Here is a 20056-nt window from a genome sequence, read left to right as displayed (position 1 = left end):
TTGGGTATGATGAAGAACACAGGACTGTCACACTTGTGCAGTCTCTGGCCACAGTGGCCTTAATGAAAATTGCCTCCTCCAAATGCCTCCTTCATGCATTAATCAGATTTGAGCATTTTGTTTTTTGTTATAATATTTTTTATTGGTTTTACATAATTTTATACATTTTAACTTTAACCATATCAAGCATTACAATAAAAGGTTCTTTTGAACTTTCGGACCTCCTTCTCTCCCTCCATGGGTTCCATATTTAAAATAAAGTTTTCTGCAACTTTTACCATTACCCATCTGTTATATATCCGTAGTTATTGTAGTTAATTCCACATTACAAGTGTCATTGCATCCCTGCCAATGATTTTAACTGTTTACAGTGGTCTTTTAAATGAGTTAAGAATTTACTCCAATCTTTTAAAAATACTTGATCTTCCTGGTTTCTGATCTTCCCCAACAGTTTCACCATCTCTGCATACTCCATCAGTTTTGTCTGCCATTCTTCTCTAGTTGGTAATTCTCTTTCCTTCCATCTCCGAGCTAGTAGCATTCTCGCTGCCATCATTGTATACATTAAAAGTCTTTTATCCTCTTTTGGTATCTCTTCACCTATAAACAAATGTACAGTGGTACCTCTGGATGTGAACGGGATCTGTTCCAGAGTCCCATTCGCATCCAGAGCAGAATGCAACCCACGTCTGCACGTGTGAGGGTCGCGACTCGCCACTTCTGCGCATGCGCAAGCGGCGAAACCCAGAAGTAACGCGTACTGTTACTTCTGGGTCGCCGCAGAGCGTAACCTGAAAATGCTCAACCTGAAGCGACTTTTACCCAAGGTATGACTGTATTTTTAAACATTTTCTTTAATTCATTATATATCATTTCCCAGAAAGCTTTTACATGTCCACTACATATGGTAAAAAGTACCCTCCTTCCCTTTACATTTCCAGCACAGATTTGAACTAGTTTGTACATTTTTGCAGTTTTACTTGGTGTTAGATGCCAACAATAAATCATTTTTATATAATTTTCTTTCAATGAACAGCACGGATTTGAGCATTTTGGTTACAGAGGCTGGTTATCCCATATAATGTGAGGTTTACCTTTTTTATGGTCTGGTTTGTATTATTAGATGTCTTACATATTACAATTCTAAGCATAATTTATCAGTAAGCTCCACTTACCTTGAGCAAATATTATTGTTGTTTAGTCGTTTAGTCGTGTCCGACTCTTCGTGACCCCATGGACCAGAGCGCGCCAGGCACTTCTGTCCTCCACTGCCTCCCGCAGTTTGATCAAACTCATGCTGGTAGCTTCAAGAACACCATCCAACCATCCCATCCTCTGTCGTCCCCTTCTCCTTGTGCCCTCCATCTTTCCCAACATCAGGGTCTTTTCCAGGGAGTCTTCTCTTCTCATGAGGTGGCCAAAGTATTGGAGCCTCAGCGTCACAATCTGTCCTTCCAGTGAGCACTCAGGGCTGATTTCCTTAAGAATGGATACGTTTGATCTTCTTGCAGTCCATGGGACTCTCAAGAGTCTCCTCCAGCACCATAATTCAAAAGCATCAATTCTTCGGCGATCAGCCTTCTTTATGGTCCAGCGCTCACTTCCATACATCATCACTACTGGGAAAACCATAGCTTTTACTATACAGACCTTTGTTGGCAAGGTGATGTCTCTACTTTTTAAGATGCTGTCTAGGTTTGTCATTGCTTTTCTCCCAAGAAGCAGGCGTCTTTTAATTTCGTGACTGCTGTCACCATCTGCAGTGATCATGGAGCCCAAGAAAGTAAAATCTCTTACTGCCTCCATTTCTTCCCCTTCTATTTGCCAGGAGGTGATGGGCCCAGTGGCCATGATCTTCGTTTTTTTGATGTTGAGCTTCAGACCATATTTTGCGCTCTCCCTCAATAAAAGGTTCTTTAATTCCTCCTCACTTTCTGCCGTCAAGGTTGTGTCATCTGCATATCTGAGGTTGTTGGTATTTCTTCCGGCAATCTTAATTCCGGCTTGGGATTCATCCAGCCCAGCCTTTCGCATGATGAATTCTGCATATAAGTTAAATAAGCAGGGAGACAATATACAGCCTTGCCATACTCCTTTCCCAATTTTGAACCAATCAGTTGTTCCATATCCAGTTCTAACTGTAGCTTCTTGTCCCACATAGAGATTTCTCAGGAGACAGATGAGGTGATCAGGCACTCCCATTTCTTTAAGATCTTGCCATAGTTTGCCATGGTCGACACAGTCAAAGGCTTTTGCATAGTCAATGAAGCAGAAGTAGATGTCTTTCTGGAACTCTCTAGCTTTCTCCATAATCCAGCACATGTTTGCAATTTGGTCTCTGGTTCCTCTGCCTCTTCTAAATCCAGCTTGCACTTCTGGGAGTTCTCGGTCCACATACTGCTTGAGCCTTCCTTGTAGAATTTTAAGCATAACCTTGCTAGCGTGTGAAATGAGTGCAATTGTGCGGTAGTTGGAGCATTCTTTGGCACTGCCCTTCTTTGGGATTGGGATGTAGACTGATCTTTTCCAATCCTCTGGCCACTGCTGAGTTTTCCAAACTTGCTGGCATATTGAGTGTAGCACCTTAACAGCATCATCTTTTAAAATTTTAAATAGTTCAGCTGGAATACCATCACTTCCACTGGCCTTGTTATTTGCAGTGCTTTCTAAGGCCCATTTGACTTCACTCTCCATCATGTCTGGCTCAAGGTCAGCAACCACACAAGCTGGGGTGTACAAGCCATCCATATCTTTCTGGTATAATTCCTCTGTGTATTCTTGCCACCTCTTCTTGATGTCTTCTGCTTCTGTTAGGTCCTTACCACTTTTGTCCTTTATTATGGTAATCTTTGTACGAAATGTTCCTTTCATATTTCCGATTATCTTGAACAGATCTCTAGTTCTTCCCATTCTGTTGTTTTCCTCTATTTCTTTGCATTGGTCGTTTAAGAAGGCCTTCTTGTCTCTCCTTGCTATTCTTTGGAAATCTGCATTCAATTTCCTGTATCTTTCACTATCTCCCTCGCATTTTGCTTGCCTTCTCTCCGCCGCTATTTGTAAGGCCTCGTTGGACAGCCACTTTGCTTTCTTGCATTTCTTTTTCATTGGGATGGTTTTAGTTGCTGCCTCCTGTATAATGTTGCGAGCCTCCATCCATAGTTCTTCAGGCTCTCTGTCTAGCAAATCTAAATCCTTAAACCTGTTCCTCACTTCCACTGTGTATTCATAAGGGATTTGGTTTAGATTGTATCTTACCGGCCCAGTGGTTTTTCCTACTTTCTTCAGTTTAAGCTTGAATTTTGCTATAAGAAGCTGATGATCTGAGCCACAGTCAGCTCCAGGTCTTGTTTTTGCTGACTGTATAGAGCTTCTCCATCTTTGGCTGCAGAGAATATAATCAATCTGATTTTGATGTTGCCCATCTGGTGATGTCCATGTGTAGAGTCGTCTCTTGTGTTGTTGGAAAAGCGTGTTTGTGATGACCAGCTTGTTCTCTTGACAGAACTCTATTACCAAAACTATTAGCCTTTGCCCTGCTTCGTTTTGCTCTCCAAGGCCAAACTTGCCAGTTGTTCCTTTTATCTCTTGATTCCCTACTTTAGCATTCCAATCCCCTATAATGAGAAGAACATCCTTCTCTGATGTCACTTCTATAAGGTCTTGTAAGTCTTCATAGAACTGGTCAATTTCAGTTTCTGCAGCACCAGTAGTTGGTGCATAAACTTGGATTACTGTGATGTTAAAAGGTCTGTCTTGGATTCGTATTGAGATCATTCTATCATTTTTGAGATTGCATCCCAGTACTGCTTTCGCCACTCTTTTGTTGACTATGAGGGCCACTCCATTTCTTTTATGGGTTTCTTGCCCACAGTAGTAGATATGATAGTCATCCGAACTGAATTCGCCCATTCCCGTCCATTTTAGTTCACTGATGCCCAGGATGTCAATATTTATTCTTGCCATCTCATTTTTGACCACATCCAACTTACCCAGGTTCATGGTTCTTACATTCCAGGTTCCTATGCAATATTTTTCTTTACAGCATTGGACTTTCCTTTCGCTTCCATGCATATCCGCAACTGAGCGTCCTTTCGGCTTTGGCCCAGCCGCTTCATCAGCTCTGGATCTACTTGTACTTGTCCTCCGCTCTTCCCCAGTAGCATGTTGGACGCCTTCCGACCTGAGGGGCTCATCTTCCAGCGTCATAACTTTTATATGCCTGTTGTCTTTGTCCATGGAGTTTTCTTGGCAGAGATACTGGAGTAGCTTGCCGGATCCTCCTACAGGTGGATCACGTTTGGTCAAAACTCTCCACTATGACCTGTTCATCTTGGGTGCCCTGCTCGGCATAGTTTATAGCTTCTCTGAGTTATTCAAGCCCCTTCGCCAGGGCAAGGCAGTGGTCCATGAAGGGGATTCAATCAAAACATGGTGGAATTGACCTTTTAATTTGTTAAGAAATAATTTTGTGAAGTGGACCTGCCCCCAACTTTTCTTCTCCAAATAATTCTGCTGATTCTTCAATATGTTTACTAAGTCCCATTAAGCTCAATGGAACCTTGGATATTAAATTTAATAATAATAATAATAGTAATAAATTTATACCCCGCCCATCTGGCTGGCCTTCCCCAGCCACTCTGGGCGGCTTCCAAAAAATATTAAAATACCGTAATACATCAAACATTAAAAGCTTCCCTAACAGGGCTGCCTTCAGATGTCTTCTAAAAGTCTGGTAGTTGTTCTCTTTGACATCTGGTGGGAGGGCGTTCCACAGGGAGGGTGCCACTACCAAGAAGGCCCTCTGCCTGGTTCCCTGTAACTTAGCTTCTCTCAGGGAGGGAACTGCCAGAAGGCCCTTGGAGCTGGACCGGAGATCATCGACCACTGCGACCAAGGCAGTTTCAGTCCCATGATGAGGCCTGAATCCCGACTGGAAGGGATCCAAATTTATTTTTCCCCTCCCCCCCCAAAAAGCCATGAAATGAGTGCCTTCTCATTTTGCTTCGTAATTCTCAGCCAAAAAGGAAAAAAAAAAGACTTAGGTTGTCTTTTAAAAAATGAAACCTGTGAGTCTGGGCTACTTGCTGACCCTGGGCTTGGTACAGTAGTCCTGTCTGTACCTTTTCTTTGTGGACCTATTTGCCAGCCTTCTTCAGTCACTTCCTTTTGGTTGGAGGAGTACTTAATATTGCACTACTTGAACAAAATGTGCTTCTGGGGGAAAAGATCCACCTGTTTTGTAAAGTGTTTCTTTTTCATTTGGGTAGAGATTCTGCTGCAGTCCACTATGTAGTGGTCCCAAGTGAGTAGCTTAGGAGGGGTGGACTTCTTGACTGTGTGGAAGCCATCAAATTCAAATAGCACCTAAGAATGGAGTTTTCTAGGAAAAACAAAATGGTGGCCATTCTGATTCTGTTCCCCTCAGCCAAAAGAATTTCATGTCACCCTCAAAATGTAACTGAAGTAAAACAGCTGATTCAGACCCCACCAAGTGTCCCTATTTTCCAGGGAAAGTCCAGGATTTACAGAAGCTGTCCCAGTTTCTGTTTTCTTTTTAATGATATTTATTAAAGTTTCAACCATTACAAAAAGAAAAAATAAACATACCACATTAAACATTAAACAAAAACAAAAACACAAAGAAAAATACATCAGATCTCTTCATTACTATTCTTTCATTAACTTATTTTCTTGACCTCCTCACACCTCCCTTTTTTGTATTCTAGGTCGATTATCTATTTCAGCAAGTCCTTTCCCTCTTTTAAAATTTTTGTCCTGTAAATTGTCTTAGTTAATGTAGCTTTACTTTTCCTCCTTTCACCAATTAACAGTCAGTTATTACATAACATATTTTTTTAAAACTTATTTTAACGTTAAAACTAAAATGCTTAACTCCTTATAACATTTCTGCTAAATCCATAAAATATCAATCCACCAATTTTCTATCACTCATTAATTTTGCAATATTTCTATATATAAACTTTAAATTTTTCAATCTTCTTCCATCAACTCCTCTCCCTGGTTTCGGATTCTGCCAGTCCTTTCCGTCAATTCCATATAGTCCATCAACCTGCAGATCTTATATCCGAGGCTCTTAACTCTTTTCCAGGTCCCTTCTGCCGATCTTGTTCATATTCTTTAATGCTAGAGAGCAAATCTCGAGAAAACTCCATCTTAACAATATTTTTATTCCTTCTGGACAGTTCAGCCAGATTTCCATAGTTAAGGCTAGGGTCTATAAAGTGTTTCAGGTCGTATTTCAAGATTCTTCCAAATCCAAAGGCCCCCAAAACTTCAATCTCCTCCAAGTCCAAGTCCATGTCTCAAAGATCAATTAATCCCTGGATAGAGGGATCATTCCGACTTTCCTTCTTCAGTCCAAACCAGGAACCAATCCTCGAAATCTGACTTTTTCTATATTCAATCATAGAAGGCCTCAATTTATAGTCCTCAATTTGCTTCTGTAAAACTAAGAGTCCCACTTGTGTTATTTTAGGTTCAAAAACAACAACTTTCTCCTTTTCCTCCACCATTTGTTCTGCCAAAGTAGGTTCCTGTGCCAAGTCCTGAATTATTTCTGTGTTGGTGCTCTTTTCTCGTATCAAATTAGTCACTTTCTGTTCTAAGTTATCAACTTTAAAAGTCGTGGCATCCGTCTTTTTATTAAGCTCTTCCAGCGAATGACTTATTTTACATAATAGTGTCACAATATCTTCTCCTATCAACATTTTGAATAGTCCAAGGTCAATCACTGGTTCTCAGAATCCTTATCTTGCAGCTGGAGATCCCCCAGTTACACTCATATAACAGTTTCAAAAGCTCCCTCTAGAGGGAAACAATCTCCACTTGTATGAGTTCTTTCAAGCACAGCTCAAGCAATGAACAAAGTTTCGATTTTCGGTTACTTTTCCTCCATTTTGAATGCAGAAGAGGACAATGGAAACAGTATCTTGCTCTTATTTCAGCTAGCTGTCAAATCCGTTCTGTCAATGAACTTTCCCCAAACGTCATCTGGCAACCCGTTCCCAGTTTCAGAGCTGAGGTGATTTGATTTTCCCCTCACTCCTGCAGGCTTACTAAGTTCAAAATTCAAAGCTTCCCCCCTCTTCACCTGCCTCCAAGGGGGGTTCTGTATTTTTAACCGATGGAAATTTAATCTTTTATCAAAGGCTTTCAAAGACTTTAGCTTGTAACGTCTTTGCTTCAGTCTATTTACAAAAGCGGAAGGCGGACTTCCTGTTTATGACCTTCCCGCTTCAGCGCCAAATTAAGATATTTAAAGATCCAATTTTCCATTCTACTCACGGGTAGTTGTTTAAAATCCAATTGTCCACAGGAAAAAGTCAGCGCTCTCCAGCAACAGCAATGCGGCTTCACTCCATGAAAAAAGCAGTCGATTCAAAGCACCGCGCCACTCACCCCACGTCGCTCCGGATCCCCAAAACAGGGTTTCCCCGCGAGTAGGGGAGGCGCAAAAGGTGCCAGCCGAATCCCAGGTTCACAAGCTTTTCTCGCTTGTGATTTCAATGGGTCTCCGCCTTTGCCGTGGTGGTCAGACCCTGTTTTCCACAGAGTAAGTTCCTTCCAATCGGGGGAGCTCAGCCATTGCCGGAGGCGCCAACCCGGAAGTCCTCCCCAGTTTCTGAGTTGATCCCGGAATACCCCGCTTTTCCTTAGGGCGTCCCTATTTTCATTGGAGAAATGTTGGAGGGTATGCTGATTTCAAGGTGTGTGAAAGGTCTAAGAAATGGCTTCTGTCAATTCAGTCCAGCCCTAGTGGAATGCCTGATATCTTAAAGCTATTTTATAGAATAAATAAGCAGGAGGAGTAGGTGCTGTTGATTGTCTGTGCCATTAACAAGAAGGGTTTGCTATAACGATGCTGAAAATAGCATACATAAATGAGATATAAAAAGATTAACAGAACTCCTGTGATCTCATTATCTTTATAACTTTATTTTATAGGCTTATAAAGTAACATCACAAATAAAGCTGACAATTAACTAAGCTCTTCAGTGGTGGTAATTATGGGACATGATAATCTATGTCCTAGCAGGCAACTGTTTCCATGTAAATCAAAATGTGGTAGCATTTTAAGAGTTTTCTTATCAACGGTAGGTTAGAAAGGATTTTTTTTTTTAATTTATGCCTTTGAAACTACAATAGGCTACATCTTGTAGAATATATTAATTCAGTTGGAAGCTTCTCAGCTTTGTCTTCAAGAAGTTTGCTATTGACTTAGGAGAGTTACATTCGGGTTCCCACAAAAAGATAACCAAAATTGTGTACAGTGGTACCTCCGATTAAGTACTTAATTCGTTCCGGAGGTCTGCACTTAACCTGAAACTGTTCTTAACCTGAAGCACCACTTCAGCTAATGGGGCCGCCTGCTGCTGCCGGGCCGCTGGAGCACAATTTCTGTTCTTATCCTGAAGCAAAGTTCTTAACTTGAAGCACTATTTCTGGGTTAGTGGAGTCTGTAACCAGAAGCGTATGTAACCTGAAGCGTATGTAACCTGAAGCGTATGTAACCCGAGGTACCACTGTCTTTCTGAAGATATAATATATTATTTCCATACAATATTAATTAGGAGCCAGATTATTTCCTTATGTTTTGGTCCTGCCTTTCTTCCATCATGGAACCCAAAGTGGCATAAACCTAGTTCTCCAGTGGTCAGCCATCCAGGCACTGACCAGACCAAGGCCTGCTTAGCTTCAGCAAATCGATGGCTTCATGTACCTTCAGACCATATCCTGCAACCACATCTCATTATTTTGGCCTTTCTTCACGTCTGTCCAGTTCACGTACATGTACAAAACAAAGGGTAGAAGTTTGATGTTTACATTAAATAGTTTGCACTGTCGAGGATTGCTGAATCAACATACAATCCACAACATGTGGAGAGCTGGACACCATGGACCATATGTGTCTATAGTTCTTGGATGGGGAATGAATCACTAGATGGGGAATGAATCACTTTCTTCCAGTAACAGCAGTGCTGCTAGGCTCAGGCAGGGCAGCTGGGCCATGCAGTGATAGGATTCCCATATGCCTGCAGTTTGGTAGGAAGCTACGTAGAATGAGGAAGCTAGAATGTGTCCGCTCAGCAGCTTTGAGTGCTGTGTGATGCAACAGTGTTGAAGCTCAGGCTGTATATTTAGATTTGCACGAAGGACTTGTGTTTTAATAGCATCCGTGTACCCTTCAAATAAGACTTTCCTGAGCGAAGCTTCTGTTTTCCTCCTGAATAGTGGGAGCTCACCTGTGAAATGATTCAGTTAGGAGATTATCATCTTATCATGAAGCCTTCCAGCTGTGAAATATCTGCATGCCAAAAGAGCCTGATTAAAAGGGGGTTATTAAAAGAATAAAAATAGTTTGCTCAGCAGTAGATCAGACATGGACTTTGGAAAGTGTGCATTTTAAAATAGCAGCTGTCTCAGGTTCAGTGGGTTTGATGAGGAAGAAGAATGCTGAGTTGCTCATTGCTGGAAAACATTCTTGGTTACCCAGGAGTAGGCGCAAGGGTGCAAAAGGTATTAAAAAATAGGCATCTAAGAATCCACAGGTTGGTCAAATGGTCTGTACCAATGTGGGGCAATAAATGGTGAACAGCAAGCTTATGAAGCTAATTTTCCACAAAGTCTGCTGAAAAAGAAAACAACATAAATCATGATAGAAGTATATAAAATCATGAATGGTATGGCTGTGGAGAAAATGGTATAGAGAATTTTCTTGTAATACTAGGGTCACTCAATGAAATTAATGGGCAGTAGATTCAGAAGAGCCCCAAAAGTTCTGCTATACACAACACATAATTCACTTGAAGTTCACGGTCTCAGTTTGTGATGAATAGTGTGGGATGGGTTTTAATGGATAGGAGAGGATATATTAATTGCAGTTCATCTCCAGGTGCCCACATTCAGGGGTTGAACAGAGTTTCAAAATCCCATCCTTGGCAGCAAAATTAAAAGCATAGGAATTAGGCTATAAAAACTTGTTTTGGTCAAGTCCATCTATGAAGTAAGTTGGCTCTCTCTTTCTTCCCCTGGTTAACAAAGAATCAGTCAACAACTTGGAAAGCAAGTTTAAATATATAATTTACTTACTTCTAATCTTGCATTAGAGGGATGCAGGTGGCGCTGTGGTCTAATCCACTGAGCCTAGGGCTTGCCAATCAGAAGGTCAGCAGTTCGAATCTCCGCGACGGGGTGAGCTCCCGTTGCTCAGTCCCTGCTCCTGCCAACCTAGCAGTTCAAAAGCACGTCAAAGTGCAAGTAGATAAATAGGTGCCGCTCTGGCAGGAAGGTAAACAGCGTTTCCGTGCGCTGCCTGGTTCTCCAGAAGCGGCTTAGTCATGCTGGCCACATGACCTGTACGCCGGCTCCCTCAGCCAATAAAGCGAGATGAGCGCTGCAACCCCAGAGTCAACTGCGACTGGACCTAACTGTCAGGCGTCCTTTACCTTTAGGCATGTGCCTAAAGCTGGAGCAGACAGAGGCATGTCTGCATCCAACGCTGGTCAAAGGGAGAAAGAGGGGAAACAGGAAGTACAATATGCACCTTCAGGAGAGGAAATGACATCACACAGAGCCCCCTCTATCAATTGTATTTCTGTGGTCTGAGTATCTGCCTATCAGCAATACAGCTCTGTGGACTCAGCCCCTTCTCATGCTAAGTAGCAAGAATATCCCTTACTTAGGGTTGGCTGCTAATCTCCCACAAATAGGTAGCCACCAGCTTAGATGTTTAAAGGGTGATTAGAAATATTTTATGGCAGATAGGTTTATTAAGAGATGCATATATATATTATTAGTGCCTAAAACATTTCTCCCTCTCGTTTTATTTTCCATTAGTTTAGCTTTTTGTTAAATCAGATATAAACCCTTTTGTATTATTGGTGGTAACACACCATAGAATAATAATAATAATAATAATAATAATAATAATAATAATAATAAGTCAGCCATATGGTACTTCCATGTTCAAAGATGGTATATCTTAGAGTATCAGTTTCTGATGATAACAGTGGGGAAGAGCTACTGCCTTCACATTCTACCTGGGTGGCCACTGCTGGAAATAGATCAGATGGGCCCTGGATCAAATCCAACATGGTTCACACACTATGTATTTGCTGAGAAGGAATTAAAGATTCCTTCATCTTTTTCTTAAACAGAAAATTAAAGGAGAACTTCTCAGGACTTCATTCCCCATTATTGCAGTATGTTATTAGGTCAGTTTATGTATATTTCATGAAATGAACCACAAGACTGTTTGAATGGGGGAAAAGGCCCAAAATAATAATAAAGAGAAGCTAATGGCAAATGTATGAATTTGAACACTAGAATAAACTTTAATTAATAGTTGTAAAATTAATAGCTTGTAAAGGGTTACAAGCACCCTGTCACCATTATGTATGTGTTTATTTGTTGCTTTTTAAACTGAAGTGTCTCAAATTGACTTGCATAACAAAAATAGATATAATGAAAAACCCCATCAAAATCAAATATAAAAAGCAGCAATAAAGCAAGACCTAAAGTTCTCGTTCTCTCTCTCTCTCTCTCTCTCTCTCTCTCTCTCTCTCTCTCTCTCACACACACACACACACACACTGCACTGAGTAAATAATGTTATTAGTGGCTAAAAACAAGTAATGATTTTGCCATAGCTGCTTCCATGGGGAGAGCATTCCTTAAGTAGGGAACCACCGCTGAAAAGGCCTATTCTTGTGCCTTCACTCTCCACACCTCCCTCCCTTGGGCTTTAGATGATGAGCACAGTGTCCGGTTTGCTTCATGTGGGGAAAGACAGTCTTTTTGGCATTGGGATTCTGAACCACATAATGTCAAAAACTGCACTTTGAATTGAGCCCAGAAACTATTGAGGCAAAACACAGAAATTCTGATTGGTAAACCATGGAAACAACCAATTTATCAGGCACGACTGTTGTTATGGAAAATACAAACTAAAATTAGTTTTAAACTTTGCCTACAATATAATAAATATTTGGGGATCCACAAAATCATGGACACACTTTAAATAAGTTAACATTTACCAGTGATGAAAAACATTAAAACAGATATTGAAAGAAGGTCAAAGACACCCATCTCTTGGATGAGTAGAGTATCGTCAATCAAAATGAGGATATTGCCAAAATTTTGTTCCAAATTCTGCCTGTATGTAGTTCAGCAAAGACCCCCAAGAAATTTCAAAAAAATTCATTCACCAAGGCAAGAGACTTAAACTTCAACTGGCTGTATTGTATCAACATTCCCAGAGAGGGAGAAATGAGCCTACTACATTTGCAAAGATACCATGATGCAGCCCATATAGAAAATGTTGTTAGCATGATAAACAATGTAAAAAAGATCTGGATAGAATTGGAATTTGATAAACCTCTGCGACACAGAATGCCAGGCATCCCAGTTTTGATTCATAACAAAACTATCTTAGAAATGATAACAAACCCATTTGCCAAATGGAACGAAAAAGTATTGTACAGATAGATTCACTTTTATGAAATTGATATTTCACCCACAGCAGGGCAAATCATGGGAAGAATGGGGGGATGCAGGGTGAATTGGCTGTTAATTCTATCAGGTGATACATTCTATCTCAGATTCAGTGTTTATATCTCAAGCAATTAGACCATTGACACAATTTGAAAAACTGATTCTGAACATGGCTGAACAATGGACAATGCTTGGCTATTAAAGAAAATTGAGAAAAGGACCTATGCTTAGAAATCAAAGAAGCAGATTGGAACAATCTATGGACAGCCCCCCCCCCATCCCCATCCACAACCCACATCAGATAAAAATATTTATACATAGATATCATCTAACACCTGTAAGGGGGACGCAGGTGGCGCTGTGGGTTAAAGCCTCAGTGCCTAGGGCTTGCCGATCGAAAGGTCGGCGGTTCGAATCCCTGCGGCGGGATGCGCTCCCGCTGCTCGTTCCCAGCGCCTGCCAACCTAGCAGTTCAAAAGCACCTCCGGGTGCAAGTAGATAAATAGGGACCGCTTACCAGCGGGAAGGTAAACGGCGTTTCCGTGTGCGGCTCTGGCTCTGGCTCTGGCTCTGGCCAGAGCAGCGATGTCACGCTGGCCACGTGACCCGGAAGTGTCTCCGGACAGCGCTGGCCCCTGGCCTCTTAAGTGAGATGGGCGCACAACCCCAGAGTCTGTCAAGACTGGCCCGTACGGGCAGGGGTACCTTTACCTTTACCTAACACCTGTAAGACTCAGCTATATTGATAAACCAATATAGCTGGAAAGGCTGCAAGGTAACTGGTACAACTTTGTATCTGGTGGGCATGTGAATTAATGCAAGTATTTTGGGAAAGAGTATTTACAGAAATAAACAAAAACATGAACCAGGGTGTACAATGTAGCCCATGTCTAGGTTTATTAACAATCTTTAAAAATACTCAAATTACTACACAAGGAAGTTATCACTTTAATTTTGGTAGCAGAGCAGCATGATTACTTATAGCAGAGAGCTGGGAAGGACTTGATCATGCAGTGGAAACAGAAGATAATTGCTTTATCTGAGAAACTAACTAAAAGAGTACAAGCCCTGAATGATGTATCCAGTATGGATGGTTTTGTTGAAATATGACACCCCTTTATAAAATATTCATTTTTAATTTTTTTAAAAAATTAACTCTTTAATAAAATATTCAAATGAACACACTGAGGATTGGCACCCACCAACTCTGGACATAGACTTATGGGAAAATTTGACACCTTAGTCTTTTGTTTTGGGGGTGGCGTGGGAAGGGGAAAACCAATTGTGTTGATAATGTTTATGTTCATGTTTATATTTTTCTTGAAAAAATAATAAAATATTTATAAAATCCAAAATGGTTCTTATGGATGCCTGTATTATATGCATACAAAAACGTATGCATTTTAGATTTATACCTCATCTTTCAATATTTGATTAAGCATGCTAAATGGGATTAAGCTTTTTTCAGGTCTTAATAGAGTTCCTTGCTTTTTAACTAACTGCAGAGGAATAAGTCTGTAGAATTAACTAAGCCCCACGACATAGCCAGTAGAAACATGACGCAGCAAACTTACAGTGCGTCTAGTTCTAGCCTAGTTCTGGTTAATGCCTCTATCAGAGACCACATGAGACTCTATCAGCTGCTTACATTCCATAATGGAAGAAAGGTAGGATATGCATATAAGAAATAAGTTGCCAATAACAATGTCTTTTTTTCTAAATGTATCAACAGGAAGTCAAAGTATATGGAAAAGGTAATCCAATCAAAATTGTGGCTGTGGATTGCGGATTAAAGCACAATGCTATTCGTTTGCTTGTGAAGGTAAATCATACATTTTTAAAATGGCTTTCTCTTCTATGGAACTGGTTTTATAATTTTGATTTGCTCATGACCAACAAACTGGACAATTGTTTAATTGCTTGAGTTTTCACAGATATTCTGGCAGTTTCAAGTTCTGTACTCTGTACACATCTTTAGCATGTGTGAGGCTAAAGATGGACTGTCATGTCCATTCTAATTTCTCATTGGGTCTGATAGATTTGTTTTTCAAACTGGGGAAACCTCTGAACATGTGCTGTAATGTTTGTAAGGGGGTTACTTGTGCGTAAATTGCCTTCAGTTTAGTTTGATTGCTTGCCCAACCATGCTTAGGCTCACAGCTCGCCCTCCGTGACCTGATAGTCACTTGCAGAATCCGTCAGTGGGTGTTTCTTGAATCTTTTCCAGCATAAAAGCTGTTTGACACCAAGTCTCTGCCTATGTTCCCTGCGCAGAACTCGTCTGCGCAAGTAAGGGGAAGGCTGGGGCGTGCCAGCGCTCTCTCCACTAGTTTGTGGTGAAGGGTCTCGGAGCCCTGTCGCCAATTCCTCCATCTCCCTCTCTTCTCTACTGGTGTTACACTGAATTCCTTCCCCCCTGCTGGTCCCCTCTCCGGCATCGCTCTGGAGCCCTGCCTCCCCCTCTCGCTCTGATGTCAGTTCCCTGACATGTGCGAAGTGCGCCCATTCGTTCTGTCCATGTAGGCCAAACTGAGAAAGCCAGGGGACCTGGATTAGGAGTGTGCAGTGGGTCTGCAGGTGCTTCAGAGGGGTTCTAGGCTTCTCCAAGGCAAAGTGAGATATGAAGCCTCATAGGGATTCAGTGATTCAGATACCCAAAAAACAAAACTACAGAATAGTGTCGGCTGAAACTGAAGCGTCTAAGTATGCCATATAAAGAAAATGTCAGAGTAGGAGTGAGGGAGAGCAAATGCCAGGTTGAGAGAAGGAGGACAGTGAGCTCCATTGTGATTGATAGGTCAAATCCTTTTAAAGTTGGCTTTTTCATATTCAGACTCTACTGTATCATGTTAGGCTGTACTGTTCAGCATCACGGAGTTACATGCCATTCTATAGTAAACTTTTTCATACTTTCCCTTTTGTTTCCTTCCCAGAGAGGTGCCGAGGTGCATCTGGTTCCTTGGAATCATGATTTCACCAGGCTGGAGTATGATGGGCTTTTGCTTTCTGGCGGTCCTGGCGATCCAACCCAAGCCCAAGAACTAATTGAGAATGTCAGGAAGGTAGAGAACATGCACTAGAATTGATATTTTGCTCAAAGCACTGTTGTCCTCAATTTCCCATGTTGCACAGTGGCAGCTCACAACCTTGGGATGTGTGCATTCCTTAAACCTCAGCTCTCCAACATTTTACCTTGTTAGGAAAAAAAAAGGGGGGGGGGCTGTTTTAACTTGACTTGCTGTGCTACTTCCAGAAACTCCTTTGCCTTTAATGTGAGAAACTGTGAGATGGAAAAGTAGATTGTCTATGGTGACATGATAGAAGTTTACGAAATTATACTTGGCTTTGAGAAAGTGGAAAGACACTAGAACTCATGGGTACCCAATGAGGCTGAATAATGACTATCAGTGGCTACTAGCCATGATGACTATGGAGGCAGTAATGCTTCTGAATATCAGGATGGGAGAGGGGTCTTGTGCTCAGATCCTGCTTGCAGAGTTCCCACAGTAATCCGGTTGGCCACTGGGAAAACAGGATGCTGGACTCGATGGGCCATTGGCCTGATCCAGCAGGCTCTTCTTATGTTGATATAAGTCTTTCCCATCCAGGTTCTACAGAGTGATCGTCAGGAACCTTTGTTTGGAATCAGTTTGGGGAATCTAATCACTGGTCTGGCAGCTGGGGCTTCATCCTACAAAATGCCCATGGCCAACAGGTATGGTGACAGATCTACACCTGCGACAACAGCATATTCAAGATACGTATTTATCCTGCCTTCACCCCACACCAATCAGTTTGGGTTGTAAACTGCCCAAATATGGCATCCTGGCTTTGTAATGTTACTATCTATAGATCTATACCTTAAAGTTAGGAGTGGCTGGGGTGGTGCTGCAAGGCTGCCCCCTCCCCAACACCACTGGTGTTGCTTTAAGGACGGGGCTTGCACAAGTGCATTGCTGGGCTTTGCCAGTGCCCCTCTGCAGCCCGGGACTCATAGCTGCCTTGCCCTCTGCCCTGTCCCCATCAGCAGCAGTGATGCCAGTGTCAGGAGGCCAGCCCCATGGCATTGACTTTGGCCATTCCAGTTTAAAGCCGATGCAGATTATTAGTTAAATCTCTCCACTGATTGTTTCTGAGCCCTTTTTCAAAACCTCTGTGGGATTATTGTAGCTCCTTTTGTGCGTTTCTGTTTGGTATTATTATTATTATTTCCCCAATAGAGGATTAGGCATTTATGGGTAAATAATAAATGCAAATAAATAAATATGGAAGAAAGCAGAGTTGTTATCCTCCTAATGGATAATGGTAATGGGTGCTACAGTGTGTTCCTTTCTGCTTGCCCCTGCATGTTATTAATTGTGGCCTTCTTCTCCTGCCCTTCACACGCACACCCTCCCCTCCCCAAACTATTCCTTCCCCTTTAGAGGACAGAATCAACCAGTTGTGAACATGATGAATGGACAGGCTTTCATTACTGCTCAGAATCATGGCTACGCGATTGACAGCAACTCCCTCCCTCCTGGCTGGAAGCCTCTATTTGTGAATGCGAATGATCAAACAAATGAGGTAAAGCTCCCTTTCTCTGGGTATCTGTGAAGAATTTTATGAGACAGGGAAGATGAGCTGTACTCTGCTCAGGTGCACCCAAGAACATGCTTGCCTCTGATTTACCTAGAATGCCAATCTCCTGGTGTGTGTTTTTGCTCCTCGATGAATAGTTTCTTTTTGGTTAATTACTGGATAATATACTGGATTTATTCCATTCAGGGATAGCAGGAAGATTCCTTTAATAGAGCGAGCCAGAAATCACACAGTAGTGTCCAAGGTTTTGAGTTCAGGCTGGATGTTCAGAAAAACAGGAAATATGACTGGAGGTGATGGAAACCCAGACTGGTAGATTGAATGGAGAAGTCTGCAGACCCTAATTAGGTATGACTGTTCCTCATGGAAAGAGAAATTGAAGCCAAGGCACAATGAAACAAAGAAGAAATGACTCTTCTCCTCTTGAAAATATAAAAGCTAGCAGTTATTCAGGTTTGCTTCCAGCATTAATTGGAACTCAGGGGTCCTTTGTATGGAAGAGAATAGAAGTAAAGAAAAAAAGTTATATTAGCAAAGATTGAGATTATTTTTAGTAGTGGAAGAAGTAGGCATAGCATTCTATATCGGCAGGGCCCAGATTGGGTAGTATAGCACCCTCGCTGCTCACCAAAGGATGATACTTCATGATGTTCCCCAATCATCTGTCAAGGCAGATTCAACATTGTAACGTTCACATCATTATCCCTTGGTCATCTACACAGTGTTCCAATATTATCTGCCTTGCAGTGCATGTGGTGTGCAGCAAATGTGACAGGGGCAGTTTCTTGTGGAGATATCTTCTGATAGACCCAAGAGAAACTTTCATAGCTGCATGAGTTTATGCCCTCCCTCGATGATGTCAGCAGTACAAACAATCTCATGTTGAGAGCATCCTTGGACTGATCAGGATCAGACATCTGCAGACAGAAATAGACAGGAGCATTACTGGCTTGATAAAATCGAGAAGTGAACTTTTTAAATAACTAAAAAAGAGAAAAGGTTGGCATTGCCCTTATTTCACAGAAAATTCCTTAATGGAGGCACTTGTACTGAGACTACCCTTTTTTGTGTAGCTGCACACCAAATTTCTGGATGCTGTGGAACCACCATTCCATCACCCCCAGCATATCTTTAAGTACAGGCCTTGAGTCTGGCTTGGTAGCAAACAGGCTACCAGTGAAGTCCTTTAAACACAGGGGTGATGGATCCCATGCAGTTTGCGCCACTATATTTTTGCACCAGTTGAGGTTCCTGTACCGTTCCCCATGGCAACCCTGCACAATGGCCAGACTCTCGCTGTTCTAAGACTGGCAGCAAGCATTCTGGACTGTGGAGACCACCTCTGCCTCCAACAACAGTAGTGGATCTAGGAGCCCCCCACCCCTGCTACACACCCATTCCTTTTAGAGATAGTGTGATCCCTTCCAGAATGGGCAAGGCAAGGCAGACGGGGAAGCAATATGCAGTGACATGTACTTAGCTTTGGTTACTGCCTGTGCTGCAGTAGGGCATGGGGTTAGGCAGATGTGCCAAATGCTTCCCAGAGAAGAGGGTTTCGAGGAGGGGTTTGGACCAAATAAGAGAGGTGGCATCACACAGGAGTTCTGGGAGGCTGTTGCAAAGCACACATGAAGCAAAGACGGAATTGTCTGAGGACCAGGAGACCTTCGAGCAGCTGAGGGTGTTGGAGGAGCAAAGCTCAAGGGTGGGACAAGGGGGCCAATTCAGTGAAGGGGAGTGGATAAGATGCCAGTGTAGAGATTTGGGTGGGGGTTACTGTTATGACGTGGGGTTTGTGATTTCAGCTCTCTTGACATAATATGCTGGAGACAGTTCTCTAGTAACACTTCTTTATTAAAGCAACAAGACTAAGACCTGAGGAGGGGAGAGCTACATTTATAGGGACAGGGAACTAGCTAGAAAGGATACATTTTGGAGGGAACAATATCAGGCAATCACAGTCCTGCCTTTTGGAGGAAACCAATAAGACAGAGGATCCAAATACAGCAGCTTAAATGAACCAATAGTAGCTGTACCCTCTGGAACCAAAAGGCAGTTACTTTACCCTAATGCAAATACAGACAATAATAATACAGATATAAAATCCTTTGACTCAATACACAACACCCCTCCCCCCCTAGTGAGCACAGCAGACGTAATCTCTCAGGTACTGTGGGGTCCTACAACTTCTACTTGATCTTCTGACAACAGGTGTTGCCGGTTCTGGATTGGGTGTCACCTGTGGTAGGGGGGCTGCTATAGGGGTTTCGTCAGGAACAGATGGCGTCCCAGACATCTCAGGGTCCCCTACCTGTACCTCGTCATCCTGAGGACTAGCAGACCCTGGTTCATTTGCTGAAGCCCCTGGTGATTGCACCTCTGGGCCATTTTCACTCTGGTCTTGCAGCTCTGCGTCATTAGCCAGGGATGAATTATCAGACTCCTCCCTGCTGAGCGCCCGGCGCCTCAGCTGATCTATATGTCTCTTCCAAACTTGCCCATTTTCCAAGGTCACATAATAGGACACAGGTCCACTAGCCCGGGTGACCACACCAGCCACCCACCGCGAACCTCGTGAATAGTTCCTCACCCAGACCAGATCTTCAGGGGCGAAATACCTTGTTGTGTCAGTCTCAGCCTGGGGGTTTGCTCTTGAATTACGGTTTGGCATTTTATCCGGGTGGACATAATCCAGCACCGTTACCAATCTTCTACCCAAGAGCAGCTCAGCTGGCGACTTGCCCGTCGCAGTACACAGTGTCGCATGCTGCAAAAATAACATTCGCGCGATGCGAGCTGACCAGTTACCCTCCATTAAGCGCACAATGGATTCTTTGGCTGTTCTTACCATGCACTCCGCCTGCCCATTGGAGGATGGGTGAAAGGGCACGGATGTGACCCCTCTTATGAAGTTATCAGCCAAGAATGCCCTGAATTCTTGGGATACAAAAGCTGCCCCATT

The 20056-nt window shown here is 42.5% G+C and overlaps 1 protein-coding gene and 1 long non-coding RNA gene across 3 annotated transcripts in view; one reads left to right on the top strand and one right to left on the bottom strand.

The window, feature by feature from the left end:
* The window catches only part of CPS1 (carbamoyl-phosphate synthase 1), a 176425-nt gene that overhangs the window by 24964 nt on the left and 131405 nt on the right, over positions 1-20056 (top strand). For both annotated transcript variants that reach the window (XM_079975842.1, XM_079975841.1), the window contains 4 exons: positions 14246-14335; positions 15447-15575; positions 16122-16228; positions 16938-17079. In XM_079975842.1, the coding sequence (XP_079831968.1) occupies positions 14246-14335; positions 15447-15575; positions 16122-16228; positions 16938-17079 (468 nt within the window). The remainder of the gene's footprint in view (positions 1-14245; positions 14336-15446; positions 15576-16121; positions 16229-16937; positions 17080-20056) is intronic.
* On the bottom strand, positions 17284-18342 carry LOC307220544. Its single transcript, XR_013840906.1, has 2 exons — positions 17723-18342; positions 17284-17581 (listed from the first exon to the last, which is right to left on the bottom strand). It is a non-coding gene; the product is annotated as an uncharacterized lncRNA (long non-coding RNA).

This window comes from Podarcis cretensis (assembly GCF_951804945.1).
Source record: "Podarcis cretensis genome assembly, chromosome: 1".
Lineage (NCBI taxonomy): Eukaryota > Metazoa > Chordata > Lepidosauria > Squamata > Lacertidae > Podarcis > Podarcis cretensis.
Note: the sequence above shows the minus strand (reverse complement) of the source record. Positions and strands in the feature narration are given on the sequence as shown.